The 11,653-nt window shown below is 45.5% G+C and overlaps 2 protein-coding genes across 4 annotated transcripts in view; both read left to right on the forward strand.

The window, feature by feature from the left end:
- The window catches only part of SULT4A1 (sulfotransferase family 4A member 1), a 29,256-nt gene extending 24,634 nt beyond the window's left edge, over positions 1-4,622 (forward strand). The window contains exons 7-8 of one of the 2 annotated variants that reach the window (XR_012766223.1): positions 1,194-1,323; positions 2,956-3,043. Coding sequence is in view for 1 of the 2 variants with exons in the window: in XM_075443282.1 (XP_075299397.1) it covers positions 2,956-3,068 (113 nt within the window). In the remaining variant the exon portion in view is untranslated. Of the gene's footprint in view, positions 1-1,193; positions 1,324-2,955 lie in introns of both variants that reach the window. The other variant, XM_075443282.1, reaches the window with a different exon arrangement.
- Positions 4,623-4,668: 46 nt separating this feature from the next.
- EFCAB6 (EF-hand calcium binding domain 6) overlaps positions 4,669-11,653 on the forward strand; it is a 107,258-nt gene continuing 100,273 nt past the window's right edge. For both annotated transcript variants that reach the window (XM_075443308.1, XM_075443300.1), the window contains exons 1-2: positions 4,669-4,806; positions 9,628-9,818. The gene's annotated coding sequence lies outside the window, so the exon portion shown is untranslated. The remainder of the gene's footprint in view (positions 4,807-9,627; positions 9,819-11,653) is intronic.

An 11,653-nucleotide genomic window follows, 5' to 3' on the forward strand; every position in this document is an offset into this window, starting at 1 on the left:
ATGGGCAGTTCTCTGTCATAACCGTGATATGGCACCTCTTTTTGCCCCAGTTCACTTACGTTATGGTAATGATGAGTTCTGGAAATAAATATCTCAAGTTTGCTGGCTTGAGGTAAAATTCCAGTGAAGACAAAGGAGTTTATATTTTCACTGAAAGACCTAATATATTCCCTGTAGTTTGTGGTACAGTCTCCACTGAATGGTGTGTTTTCCTGCTTTTGGTTATCTTGCTTTCAACTTCCATCCTACCCTTCCCTTTCGACCTCAAACTGAAAATTCAGCGTGTAACACGACTTGTATCTTGCGTGAAAACAGCAGACCATCTCATCTGCAGTAGGATTTCACGGCACGTTGCCTAACATTACCAACCCACTTCTCTGCTGTGAAGACGAGATCACAAAATAATGAGTCTGGTAAGACATCCTGAGGGCCTTGGATAAAGTGTTCTGTGTCAGCGCAAGATTTTACGAACAACAGAGCCACGTTCTCCTCTGTCAACTTGGATGAAGTAACAGAAAACCCTAGGTTTGTTCCCTAGGTTGATTCCTAGGAGATCCACATGATACGCACAGCCCAAATCCCCCCTCCTTGACCAGTGAAAGCCAGCAAGGTGGTTGTGAAAGAAAGGTGAGGTGGTAATACAGGAGAAAATAAAAACGGAGCTGCTGGTGAGACCTTCCACAGGCAGAAAGGCCAACTGCTGTCTCTGCTGGCCAGTTCGTCTCCATCCAGATAAGCTGGGTGATGCCCACTTTTGCTGCAGGCACTGTTCTGTACGTGGTGTTAGTGTTCGTCGTTCTGTAGTGGAGCCTGCAAATGCCAGTCAAGGGTCAGGGCCTCTTATCTACACCATCTATAAATCTTCCAAAATGAAGCCTCCATTTTGTAATAGAGAAGGAAGGGAGCTACGGCAATTGATGTAATATTTTGTCATTTGTTCACCGTGTGCTTTTTATTAAAAATGTCCTTATTTTGAATTTCTTTTGTTCGCTGTGTCTGGCTTTTACAATACTTTGTTACTTCAGAATGCAGCTTCATTAACAGTGCTTTGTTCCTTCTCTGTTCGTTTCTGTGAAAAAAATGGTGGCAATAACATGACAGCTTATTGTAGTTTGTTTCAAATATTTTTGATTTGTCATTAGTTACATTTACTTTATTTTGCTTTATTTTAGTTCTTCATTTTTTTCTTTTAGCACATTGATCTTTACTCTGAAGATAACCCTGAGCTGCTGTGAAAGCAGAACAATGATTAGATATGTTACTTATATTTGACTCTTATCACATCATAATTTACACAGTTGCATGATTCAAATCATAAACCAGGTGGGTGACTTTTTGAAAAGCTATCAATTCATATAGTAAAAAAAAAAAATGTTACAAATAATCCACTGCGTATGTCCTTTATAAATTTTGTCATTTGTCCATACATGTTGTTAGGGAAATTCAGAAGTAAAAAGCTTATCTTCTCCAAGCAAAGGAAGAAAATGTGCTATTATTGCTACTGAAAGGGAAAGACAGGCTTTTATGTTTCACGCCGTACTTCATGCAATTATAGTTGCCGGAGCAAAATTGAAATCAGTATCATGTTTATGATTGCAAGTGTTTTCTTAACTTTTTTTTGTGATATAGGAGAAATTTCATGAAAGCAATATATGATGCGTTTTCAGTTTCAGGTTCTTTTGATCCTTGGATCCTGAAAACAAACCAGAACTCTACCATACCTTCAGGAGTTACAGGAAAATCCTGATTTCATAAAACAGCCCTTGCCACACATTCTACACCATCATGTTAATATGTAATTTGTTTGTTTCAGGCAGTTTTGTCTTTGGGCTCAATTATAGAGTTGCTGCATAAAAGCAATGGTAATTAAATTAAATGGGTATTCTTCTTATGCATCACATGCATAATTAAGCTCCCTGCATGTAGTTTTGCTCTTGCTGTTACGATAAAACTCTCTGGTAGCACAGTCTCAATTCTCCTTGCATTTATTCCAGTTGAACAAGCCTGGATTTTGTCTTTATTTATATCCAATATAAATGAGAAGAGAATTGGGCCTCTCAGTCTGGTTACTCCGTCTTATTCACCAACCAGTAACCCTGGCTGACTCTGAGCTAAATACATTTTGGGCTGCAGTGAAACAGTGGCTAAGGGGCGCACAGCCTTTGACCGGTGGGTTTAGCAGTGTCATCAGGTTATGTCACTAGTTGTGTTCAGTAGAGTAGAAGAATACTCCATACAAGGAAGAAGTGTTCAGTGTCCATATTGCATCCACCGAAAGCTTGCTATTTCTCATGTACAAATTAAAACTAAAATGGCACAAACTGGGGGCATGGCACTTGTTCTCTTCTATAGATATAATCTGGCACTCATATTTAACAAATAATTATCTCCATATTTAAAAACATAAATTCATCTGTTGAACTTACCTTTAAACATAATATAAATTAGTAGTGATAATATTACATTTCAGTAATCAGAATTCAACAATTGGTTTAATACTCTGCATTCCATATACTTTTTGGATAGTTCTCTAACTGGGGTATGCTGAAGGCACAGTGATTTTGCAAAGTGTTACTGTTAGCTGTTGGAATAATGGAGCAGCCATAGTTTGCACTGAAACCAGAAATCCACTTTTGAATGAATACCCAAACCAAAATCTATTCATTTCTGATTCAGGCTAGAGCAAGTTCTCCCCCAAATCTGGATTCTTCCTGTATAATACTTGGCTGGTGGAGGCGACGATGTGTATGGTACTTATTTTACAGCTTTGCAAGGGTTGTAGCAGGGGAATTGGGTAAGAGAATGAACAGCCTTATGTCTCACTGAGCTTTCATTGAAAGCTGAGACTGATTAGCATCTCACAGACTGTGCTTGGTGCCCTGCACAATTAGACTGTAGGTACTTGGTGTCCTGTTACATCCGCTCTCTGACTTGTGTTCCTTCTCTGTGTTTCAGGACGAGTTGGGCTATGGAAAGACATCTTCACTGTTTCAATGAATGAGAAATTCGATTTAGTTTATAAACAGAAGATGGGAAAATGTGACCTCACATTTGATTTTTATTTATAAAAAAATGCATGCAGATGATATCCGAATATAGCTAGAAGTGCTTTATGCATTCATTTATTACCTGCTGGACAAACTACTGTAGCTATTATGTGTAACAAGAAAGAAAAACAATCGAAACCGTATCAGATACAAGTATCTTTGATCCTAAACGGCTGTTTATCTGCTAGTATTTTAATCCTTTGTCTACACGCAAGAACTTCCTAGACAATACTAGAATATTCAGCTGTTACGGAATGTATTATATACGTATAAGGTATGTATCATATATGCAACTAGAATGTACACCTTTTCAGCCCCACATTGATTATTTAATGTGTTTTATAAAAGCTTTTCACTAGAACCTAAATAAACGTCCATAAACCAAATAAAAAATTATTTCAGAGGGAAACAAGTAACAGGCCAAAACAGTATGCTAGAATGATCTCAGGGGTTAATCGTCACATTTATTTTTATAGCAGGTATATCAAGTATAAATAAATCCCATTCCAAAATAGTAACTGATCAAAGTGGGGTTCACGTTAGGTTCTGCACACCCTTATCTGTAGAAGATTCTGTGCACTGGCGTACTCTGCAAGATGGGCCTCGTTATGAAATGTAGCTGTGGTTGTCACTCTAATCCCAGAACCCCCCCACGCTTTCATGGATGACAGCACACAGCTGTCTTCCTGACGGATGAAGTTCAGCTCCATGCTGAAGGTCAGCAAACAGAAGCTTTTTAAGCCCCCAACACTACTTCAGTCCCTCAAAACGGGGCTTAAAAGCAAGGCGTCTGGTGCCAGGTCTTTCTTGAGGAATCAGAGTCTCTGACCCATCTCACTTTGCTGGATAGATGTGGATTTCACCCATTAGCTACAGCAAGAGGAGATAAGGTGCTGGCTATCCTCTGGTTCTACTAACAGCTAAGGGCACTTGGCACTGGTCACGGTTTGTGCTGCCGGACCCGGGCAGAGCCGAGGGGCAGGTGGATGTGATGCTCGAGTAGCGGGCAGAGCTGCCGGCAGCGCCGAGGGAAGGGAGTTTAACCATGTGCCAGCAGGTGGGAGCATTGCACAGATATCAGTGCAGGGTGGCGTTTCACTGATCCTTAGACATGACTCGTCTGGATTATAATCAGGATTCAAGTTTATTTCTGTCACCTTTTTTTATTCTCGACAACAGGTAGACAGACAGCCTGAAGCAGGCTGCTATCACTATAAAACTCTCCAGAATGACTTTATTGTTCTGTTAGGTAAAGAGATCTATGCTTTCTGGGTTCTCGGCTGCAGGAGGCCCATTTTTGCTAGTCAAATATTCAGGCTCACCAAAAGCCGTGATGAAGTACTAGCAGATTTGTAGTGTTTCAGTTCTGTTGGGAAACTAACTGTCAGTTCAGCAACTGGCAAGTGGTGTAGCATGATGTGGCTTGACAGCACTTTTCCTTGTATATTTGTGAGTGAAAATGCTTTCAGTGAAATTTTATTTCTATTTTTATATTTTTAGTACTGTATGAATATTAAGCACTACACATTATACTTCTGTGCTTGCTTGCTTATTGAATAAAAGATGTGTTCCATGCATTGTGGTTTGCTCATTTTCTAGACCTCCTGCTCAGGCCAGGTAGTCTGTACGTGCTGCAGATCCTCTCCCCTACCCACACCTCCTAACTTAAGACAGAAGAACCACAGAAAGATGGCATCAGTTCAGACGACCATCTGACCCAAGGAGCTGTCTCTGGCAACGGCCCCTAACGGACGCCCAGGTGAGACTAGTCACTGTTCAGTCCGAGAGAGGGCACAAGACTCTGAGCATCTTTCTGTTTAGTAGCCCTAACCCACAGGGTTTTCTTCCTCTCTATCCTGGTATTCACAGCATCCCATGGCAATGAGTTCTTCATCTAAATACACACCATATGAAAAAGGACTCGCTTACGTAGAGACTACCAGCAGACAGTGTAATTTGGTGTTCCTTTGTTCTTGCATCATGACAGATGATACACAGTCACTGTTCAATCCATGCAAGATCTTACGCACTTTTATCTTGCACCTTTCAGGCAACTCTGTGCTGAGGAGTCATCCTAGGCTCTGTCATACAGGAGACCAAACCCCACAAACTACAACAAGCCCCAAGAAAACAGGAGTAGGAGAATTCCTTCTTGCTATAGGGGAAGACAAAATCTCCCCCACAGAAAATTTCATGAGCACCGAAAATCTACTTAAATCACTTAATCCTGAGGATGTATGAGCAATACATCTTTACCGGCTGCCTGAAGGGCTTCTCGGATTTCTGAAGACCCCAGGGAATCCCAGTCCCGTTCCCAGGCACTGCCTGTCCCCTTCGCTACAGCAGATGACCACCCCTTAGCCCCCAAAGCCAAAAATGTTCTAAGGCCACGTTTTTAACAGCCAGGCATATACACATGCCATTGCCAACCCAAGCCTGTGCGGAGGGCCACCAGCTATCAGGCTGGAGGGGAAACAGCTCGTTTGGCCAAAAGAAACATTGCCTTAGCATAGAGAGGAGTAGCCACTGCCACAATCTGTTGTGCACCTACTCTGCTTTCTGGGACCAGAAAGACTGTCCTCAGCCAGAACTATTCTTTCCTGCCCCTTGACTCGGTTGTCTTCTGTGCCATCAGGTGAAATTCATCCAGGAACTGAAAGTCTCGCCAAAGCCCATTCCCATGTAAGCCATGCTGAAATTCTACCTTTGGATCTCTGGTCCTTGAAAGCATTTCAGTCTTTCTATTGAAATCTGTAAGCTCCTTCCTATTTTGACATCTTGAACTTTCACGACTCGGCCACTTGTCACCATGGCTCTCTCTATACAAGCAAAGACACCTATTAGCCAAGGGCCCCAAATTGTCTCTGGAGAGAATGCCTAATTGATACAAATCCACTGCAAATGAAGAACAAAAATACCAGAAAACCAAGAGTGTGATTTTTTTCTCCCCTCAGCATTCAGATTTGGTAAGCTGCTTCTGCTGAGGTAACTGCTGCAAAGTTAGCGCACTAGCGAGATTCATCGTGGTTATGCAGCTGGCAGCCCATGTAGTGATACAAATCTGCAAGACACGGGGAGGATGTGGATGGCTTTGCTGCGACGGTATTTCAGATCTGCAGCAGGCATCCCCCTTTCCTGTAAAGCAGTACTCGAGCAGCCTTGGCCGTGAGGCATCAGACAGCCCCGGGGTGTGCGGAGCGCCGCGTGGCTCCTGGCTCTCTGCCCCTGCAGCTCCCGTCGGCGGGCCGCCTCAGAAGCCGGCAGCGTCCAGTGGCTTGCCGCAGCAGGATCCCTCCAAAGCACTAATGTGAAGGAAGTGAGGGGAAACGAATCTAGATCAGAAATTCTCGCACGGTTTTGTATACAAAGTGTTCATTGCAGTGGAGTTGGGCAGTAAAGAGGAAAGACAAGAAGGCTAATGAGTAACCATTAAAGATTCTCAGCGCATTTGTATAAGCATCGCAACACAACATGGCATCAATAGTTCTGGCAATAATTATAAAGATTTATAGGCCTGAGTCACCATTATTATAAGCCATTCAGTCTTGCCTGGGCTATAAATAACGCCACTTAATAGCTACCACCAAAGGTTTAGACGGAGGATTAAGGAACAGAATTTGCCTCTCCAGTCAAAAAAAGAAAGGCTAAACAGAGATTCAGCTGAAAAAGATATCAACAAAAAAAATCCCAAACCCAGTGGCCACGCTGATGGGAGGGACACGGCACAGAAATGATGGTGTCTGATCTCCCTGCATCCTTCTCAGCGGCTGCTGCGCTCACTACATAATCCACTGGGTTGCTTTACCGCTGGATCTGCAGACTGGTGTCCTCTAGTGTTTGAATTATAAAACGTTTGCAGATGAGTGTTTGCTGCTACCTGTCATGGTGTGTGTCACAGATAGAACAGAAATAATTGCAAGCAATAATCAGCTTCATTCTGACAATGGAAAGGGAGTCTGCAAAAAGGAACACCTTCATCTAAAAATAAAACTTACCCAGATTTCGGCATAATGAGGTTTAGACCTCAAGTGCCGAGTCATACTCCAGTAAAAGCTGCTGTTGTACCTTCAGGGAGTGGCAAGGAAGTAAACAACAGAGCTGCCACTCTGCGCTGGGCTGCGTGCGTATAGATCGCCGCTGCCAAAGACGGGAGAGCGATGGCAAATTCTGCAGGCAGGCGGACAGCACCTCGTTCCAGCTCTCAGGCTCGAGTCATACGCAGGTGCCAGTGGCCTTCGGAAAGTGTCTGAGCTGCGTGGTCTTTAAAAATTAATGCGAGACAAGTTTACAAAAATGCAGGGCAATCTGCTGTGCTTTAGGACCCCAATGTGTGGGAACTGGTATTAGCAGCGTAGGACTTCTTACCATCAACTGGTTTTAGAAACAGTGAAGCTGTTGGCAGCAACTGAAGAGAGAGAAGGAAGGAGCAGCCTTTGTACTCCCCGCTAATGCAGGAACCTACGCGAGGTTCCTTGGGTGAGCTGTGCTGTGCCAGGATCATGTCTCCGGATTTTGCCACCTCGTGAATGGGTAAGGTCGTAAAGCCATGCAACAACTTGTGCCGGCGTTCTCACCGTGCGCAGATGAGAAGCCCTGGCAATGCACGCTAGAGTAGTTTCAGAAGCTACCACCTCCAGCTGTCCACGCTACCTCTCTGCCAGAAACGGCCACCACGGAGGAGAGACGGCAGGAGCAAATGTATGCTGGCTCCTCAGCTGCTGTAATTTGCAGGCTGACATACTAACTTACAGTGACGTGGGTGGTGGTTTCAGATAGTCGGCTGATTTGTGAACCGCAGCTGCAAGGAGCCAAAGCATGTCCTTGCGTGCTGCCCTGGCTTGGAGGTCGTCTCCCAAGTCCTTGTCAGAGCTCTTCTGAAAGAGCTCTGCCATCGGCCAGACGCAGCCTCTGCTCGGGAACAGTCCGTTTCACATCCGGACCGAGTCTCGCCTGTGAAAGGTGGTCTGTAAAGGTGGAATCACGTCCTTTGGCAAGGAGGGGAGACAGATCCACGTGCCACACGGAGTGAATTAACTAAAACCTACTTTTGGAAGGAATATTGTTTTGTAGGAGGGAGTGCTGCAGTGAGACGTGCTGTGTGACAGCGTGCAAGATGCAGAAAGAACGGTAACATAACGGCAGCTGACTGCTCAGACGGAGTCCAGCCACAACCACTAGTATGCCATCTTGCTTGATATGTGTGGTATGAGCGATATTCAGAGTAACTGCCACCCAGACGTTAAATCCACTGTCACCATCTCTGTCACGCGCTCAGCTTTTGCCAGCACGGAACATGAGACCACAATGTAATCCTCGCACGCAGACAGCAGTAGCACAGCTGGTGTCACAGTGTGCTGAGACTTCAGCCCTCGCAGGCCTTACGTCTGCTTGCTCGCGGCTTTGGAAGAGAGTCGCCCATAAAATGTGTGAGAGCTCAAAGAACTCAGCACGAGCGAACCAATTCGAGCAAAACAAGAATCGAGGGAAATGTTTAGATTTCAAGCTCCGCTGGGAAGACAGTATTTTATTTTTGCCCATACATCACATAATCAAATAGTTGGGGCTTAATAAATACATAAAAATTTACCAGAAGAAACAAAGGCAATGAAGAACATTCCCTGCACAAAGCTTGCACCACTTCAGATTTTAACTTTTCCCAGGCTATTCCTGTACCACTCGTTTGCTTCTGCACCTTCACCATTTCTGGTGCTGCAACCCCTCCAAAAAAGGCAGTTCCAGCCCTACTGAAACAGAGCATAGAATCATAGAAAGGTTTGGGTTGGAAGGGACCTTCAGAGGTCGTCTAGCCCAACTGCCCTGCAATGAGCAGGGACATCTCCAACTAGATCAGGTTGCTCAGAGCCCCGTCCAACCTGGCCTTCAATGTGTCCAGGGATGGGTCATCGACCACCTCTCTGGGCAGCCTGTGCCAGTGTTTCACCACCCTTATGGTAAAATATCTCTTCCCTTATATCCAGACTAAATCTACCCTCCTTTAGTTTAAAACCATTACTCTGTTGTATTGCAACAGGCCCTGCTAAAAAGTTTGTCCAATCTTTCTCATAAGCCCCATTCAGGGTACTGGCAGCTGCTGTAAGGTCTCCCCACAGCCTTCTCTTCTCCAGGCTGAACAGCCCCAGCTCTCCCAGCCTTTCCTTACAGCAGAGGTTTTCCAGCCCTCGGATCATTTTGGTGGCCTCCTCTGGACCTGCTCCAACAGGTCCATGTCCTTCCTGTGCTGGGGGCTCCAGAGCTGGACGCAGGACTCCAGGTGGGGTCTCAGCAGAGCAGAGTAGAGGGGCAGAATCCCCTCCCTTGACCTGCCGGCCATTCTGCTTTTGATGCAGCCCAGGATACAGTTGGCCTGCTGGGCTGCGAGCGCACACTGCTGGGTCATGTCCAGCTTTTCACCCACCACTTGGCAAGATCCTCTCTCATACAACCCATTGTTATGATTCATGTGCCTGTGGAAAGATGGAGAGAGGTCACAACGCAGCCCCTGTGCCTCCAGGTCCACTTGCTGCCCTTCCTGCTGTCCCTGCACGTCCCAGAAACATGGACAGCATTTTTCCTACTACAGGTGTCCCGGTGTCCCTGAAAGGACAAGTAAATGTTCGGCCTCAGTGAATTCTGCCATTCCTGGTGAAGAGAGCCCGTGTGAGGTGTATGGCCAAGCCTGCTGCGGCCACCGATTATCCCAGAAATGCTGCACGAGGTTTTCAGTTCCTGGGACTGCCGCCACTCCATAGCTGGTAGGCGTTAAACCCGCAGGTGAGGATCCGCAACGGGTTTCCAGTTCTGTTCTTTAATGACTGCTTCAGCCACACGTGCTTCGGGGCCAGTCTCCCTTAACAGCCAGACCCTTTCGGACACATTCATTGTTCCTTCAGTAAATCCCACAGAGATTAGAGACTGAAACTAGTTCTGACTTTGTTTTTATTAGTAAAGATCTGAGTAAGCTGGTGTATTCTAAACAGGATGAAAGAGGAATATAAACAAAAATATGACATGGGCCAGCTCAAGCTGTAAACGTTTGGTTTTTAACCATAAAAGTATGGATCATTTGGTCACTTTTTTTACTCAGCAATCTGAAGCAATTTACATTAACTCTTTGAAATGAAGAAATCATTTAAAAATTATTCTTTTTTCCTAGCAAGAACTACAACACTCTGTATCGCCATTACATTCCTGCCATCCCACATGCTTCTCAAATTATTGTCTCTAAAGCAGTACTGCCACTGAACTCAAAGGGACCACATATGAAAGTTAAGTTAGCTACACAAATATTTGTGGGAATCAAAGCTTTAACATGGCCTGCAGGGCGTCAGTCCACATCAGGAACTATTGTAGTACTGAACTTGTTAATGGATGTTTGAAAACAGAAAGTATTATGGGATCGCTGCTGATGCATGGCCAGTGTGTCTGGACTCTGCAAGCGACCGTATGTTTTCCAGACAAGGGCTACAAAATAGTTTTCAACAAATCTCATTCAATTTATTTAAAAAAAAAAAACCCCAAAACAAAACACACCAAAGCTTATGGAAGGCCACAGAATAAGGCTTCTTTTCTCATGTCAGACTGTGGTAATTTATGCAGTCCTTTTGGAATTAAAAGGGCTTTTATCGAGATACAAAACACCCTGTCAATACCTTAAATGGGTTACCACACCACGAAAAAGTACCCCGTCTGGAGCACTGCATCCAGTTCTGGGCTTCCCAGTTCAAGAAAGATGAGGAGCTGCTGGAGAGAGTCCAGCGGAGGGCTGCGAGGATGATGAGGGGACTGGAGCATCTCTCCTGCGAGGAGGGGCTGAGGGAGCTGGGCTTGTTCAGACTGGAGAAGAGAAGGCTGAGAGGGGACCTTAGAAATGCCTCTAAATATCTGCAGGGTGGGGGTCAGGAGGATGGGGCCAGACTCTTTCCAGTGGTGCCCAGCGACAGGACAAGGGGCAACGGGCACAAACTGAAGCAGAGGAAGCTCCAGCTGAAGATGAGGAAGAACTTCTTCCCTCTGAGGGTGCCGGAGCCCTGGCCCAGGCTGCCCAGGGAGGCTGTGGAGTCTCCTTCTCTGGAGATATTCCAGCCCCGCCTGGCCGCGGTGCTGTGCCCCCTGCTCTGGGTGACCCTGCTTGGGCAGGGGGTTGGACTGGGTGACCCACAGAGGGCCCTTCCAACCCCGACCATGCTGGGATTCTGTGATTCTGTGAGCTGCGAGGTGGGAGGTAACAGTGACTTCCCAGGAAACCCCTGCTTCGCTCGCCGTTTGGGTTTCAGAGTGACTTGCCCTGTGTATCGAGTGTAGGTGTCAAGGTGTTCGTAGTGGCAGATGCAGCTCTGACAGCTCCAGCTGCTTCCAGCCAGCCCCAGCGGACCCATGGCAGGGCACAGGTGTGGTGCATCTGTGAATGCAGATTTAAGAAAGGGTAAAAAAAAAAAAAAATGCAGTAGAGGTGTGTTTGAGAGAGAGAGAGAGAGGAGTGAGGGGGAAGAAAGAAGGGTGAGAAAGTGTCCTGCAGATACCAAAGTCAGAAAAGAATGAGGGGAGAAGGTGCTCCAGGCACCAGAGCAGAAAGTCCCCTGCAGCACATGGAGAGGACTGTGCTGGAG

The sequence above is a fragment of the Opisthocomus hoazin genome, chromosome 1, assembly GCF_030867145.1.
Source record: "Opisthocomus hoazin isolate bOpiHoa1 chromosome 1, bOpiHoa1.hap1, whole genome shotgun sequence".
NCBI classification, from domain to species: domain Eukaryota; kingdom Metazoa; phylum Chordata; class Aves; order Opisthocomiformes; family Opisthocomidae; genus Opisthocomus; species Opisthocomus hoazin.